This window comes from Plasmopara halstedii (assembly GCF_900000015.1).
Source record: "Plasmopara halstedii genome assembly, contig: Scaffold_1211, whole genome shotgun sequence".
Lineage (NCBI taxonomy): Eukaryota > Oomycota > Peronosporomycetes > Peronosporales > Peronosporaceae > Plasmopara > Plasmopara halstedii.
Window position 1 is genome coordinate 1,601,287 of NW_020188126.1, and position 3,372 is coordinate 1,604,658.

General features: G+C 42.1%; 1 protein-coding gene across 1 annotated transcript; it reads left to right on the top strand.

The window, feature by feature from the left end:
- Positions 1-315: 315 nt before the first annotated feature.
- Positions 316-788, top strand: PHALS_00967 (uncharacterized protein; the record flags this gene model as incomplete). Its single annotated transcript, XM_024730743.1, has 2 exons — positions 316-421; positions 706-788. 2 exons carry the CDS (start codon positions 316-318, stop codon positions 786-788), a joined length of 189 nt encoding a protein of 62 aa, XP_024580990.1.
- Positions 789-3,372: the final 2,584 nt, after the last annotated feature.

Below are 3,372 nucleotides of genomic sequence, written 5' to 3' on the forward strand. Positions count from 1 at the left end.
TAGTCGTACCTAAGTAAACCAGGAGGAGTTATGAAACTCCCAACGATTTGCATAATTAGCTAGCTATAAGCATAATACATTTACTTGGAAACTTACCCTCAAACCACCAGGTCCTTCCTTCCTATCTGACATTTGTAGTACTTTGCGCAGAGGTAGCGTATCGGGCCACCTATTTAGTTCAACAGTCACAGCGTCGTGCAAATACTGATCGATCTGCACAAAACGTTCTATATCGATAAGATTGGCGGCAATTATGTCATGTATAGTGACGCAATTCACTCGAGGGCATGAAAATTACGAGCGGTCGTCACTTGCATGACCTTCTTGGGTATGTCGTTTAGGAAACAAGATATATCTATGTCAACCGCCATTTTGCTTCCTGCAAACGCTCAGTTCATTCGTATTATTGATCCAACTTTTGGTTTGGGCATCTCAGTGTTGTATAACAACACCAGGCAAAGTTTTGTAGTTAAATACTTGCCTTACACATAAACACATGATGAATCTTACGTGTTTCCACTCCTTTCAGATCATGCCCAAAATTACGGTACCATGTGACGTGTCTCGGCAACACAAAACATTTGTGTGCGACTTTGTGGTGAGCTTAGCACCACATGCTCTCAATTGACCAATCGGACGAGCCATTGGAAACCATGTCGTAGTGATGCAATGATTCGGTCGCTTCGATATTGTCGAATTTTACAGAGGATTTGATGAACATGGAGGAGGAAACCCATTCTCTTGCTGATGAAATCTCAAAAGACTCGTTTGCCGCATTACCTATTTAATGTAGATAATTTTTGAGTCAGATTCTAGGTTGTGCGTGAAGCTGATAGTGTGTAATTAGACTGCATCGTGCATACGCACATCACAGAGCGTGGATATCATTATGGTTATCCACACCGAGCACATATGAGCTGCAAAAGCGTTTTGCCGAGAAGAAGTTCTGACTCAAATACTCCGCAGTACGTAACGCACAGGGAATGAATTCGTTTGCTTCACACATAAGCGACAGCGAGACCGTCTAATGTGGCTAGTTAGACTAACTTACTGTGGTATATAATGGGGATTGATAAATCTAAATAGCCACTGTGAATATTCACAATTAAAGAAAGACGTCTTGTGAATTTTGTAAAATGTATACAAAATTGTATTTCGCGCAATTCTCCAGACTAGTAAGGTGCATGCAGTGGGCTACACTTAACCATTACAGGAAGGTACATCTAGATTGTCATGTAGGCCAGTGTTGTCAAACAGCAAGCCTTAGGATAAGTAATAGAGGTACAACAAAACGCTTCAATGAATTAATAGCTGATACGTAAATTTCTTGATTTCCTCAATTTCCAACACATTCACCAGCGCACCACATTTTGCGTCTGACGTGCACGCTGTACGTTTTACCTTTTCAATTAAGAAGCGCCATCAACTCCCAATTATACTGAAAATGTTCAAAAAGGAGCAGCCGACAGCAATTAAGACTTGTGTTTTAATATGAAGAGAAGAATACTTGTAATCTTGTCATTTTATGTAAATGATGTGCCGTACGAAGCAATCCATGTGTTTAGATATCACCCACGGCTTAGAGCCAAACAGTTGAATTTCGAAATTGACCAATGCGTACTCAACTGTATGTAGCTTTCCGTCATGGGTGCAGTAGTTCTTATCTGCATTCGAAGCAAGTAAGATTCAAATACGGTGACCAAACTTTGCAGGAACGTTCACTTCGACACTTCCGGCTTTGTCACTTTCACAAGACGCAAGAATACTGTATCCATAATTGACATGTCTGATACCTCTGAGTAGCGCCAACTATCGCAATAAACGCGAGTGTAAAGTAATCGCGCGACGTTTCTGGATCTGTCCGAATATTACACAGCCGCACAAAGACGAATTTCTTTTTGTGAGTTAGCAATGACCCGCGGAGCATGAGCCTACTTCTCCTAGAGAAGTTTCGTCTCGTCGGGCGTGGTCCCGTTGCTTTAAACCTCTTTTATGTACATAGAGCCCAAAATTTTAGTAGGCTGTGTCGCACCTGCTAATACTCGACGCATTTTTATGAGAGGCTCGTTGAACGAATCTGTGCGGGAACTCAACCTTTCGTATAATGAAGCCAAGATAGGAGGGGGGTGCAAGGTGTATTTACTTTGGACAATCTCAATGTGACATTTGCGAGTACGTAGGAGCTGCTGTACAATAGTGCTTATCGCTCTTCGTCCCTACCAAATAATTGGTCCATCGACTCAGGTGCGCTCGAAGAACATCAGCTTCAGGTATACCAACCGACCCTAGTGGCACGGAAATTGCATCCTGCATTCAATGCGACTCCAGACGCACTTCTGAAAGATATAAGATATACGCGAAAATTATCAGTGCGCGCCGCACCTGTTCAGAAAACATCATGAAAATTGTACGCTTTGCCGTACCCGGTGGTCGCCATTGTGGTGCGAGGGATTCGCATCACTCGGACATAGTCCACTAGTACCCGCCTTAATCGACGCGCGGACTAGATCTTTATACGCCACAGATAAACTTTTCCAGGCATACGATCACCCACTTCATTTGTCGCTTTAAAACTTCATATCTGAAGGGTTGTATAACACGTTGGTGTCCATCTTTGGAGCCGGCATCCTAGCTTGGGCCTTGTAAGCATGACACACTGATGTTTCCTTCAAAGCACGGTCAAACTATAGCCAAATCAACTTTCCTCATTCAGCCAAAGAAATTTTCTTCATTCCTCGATTTCACTCCACAGAAGCGGAGTAATATTAAGTCCCATTCTTCCCAGCGATATCCGGTTTGGACGTTCCGGAGATGTCTCACCAGCGCATCACCATAGCTTCAGAGCGCTTTATAGCGAGCAGTTACTGCCTCTGATCTCTAACCGCCAGTTATTGATATCTTGGGGATCAACGATAAGCATAAGCTCGTCAAACGTATTAACTAACACGTTTGACCGATATCGAAAAGCCGTGTTTGATTCAACAGACTATACAGTCTTTTCGCGACTACATTGATAGTTCTACAAATGAAACAGAGATGTCGTGCAACTTGCACAATTGAAGCTTTGACTTATTGATTCCGCGTATGTAACTCACAAAGTTTGGGTTCGTACACTCTCCCAGAGGGGCTTTAGAGCAACAAACTACTTGAGTGTATGCTAAGCTTAGGTAGTTGTATGAAGTATTTGACACAATTTTTTGGCTTTACTATTTATCGTGTTTCGCACTTTAGTAGATATAACGCTGTGTCTTTATAAATATATTATTTCCGATTAGACGTTCGATACTTTAGGATTGTATTAGTCATACCTGTATCCTTTTATTTTTCGTGAGTGGAGAATGAAAAGGAGACTGTTTTCGTGAGTGGAAAAAT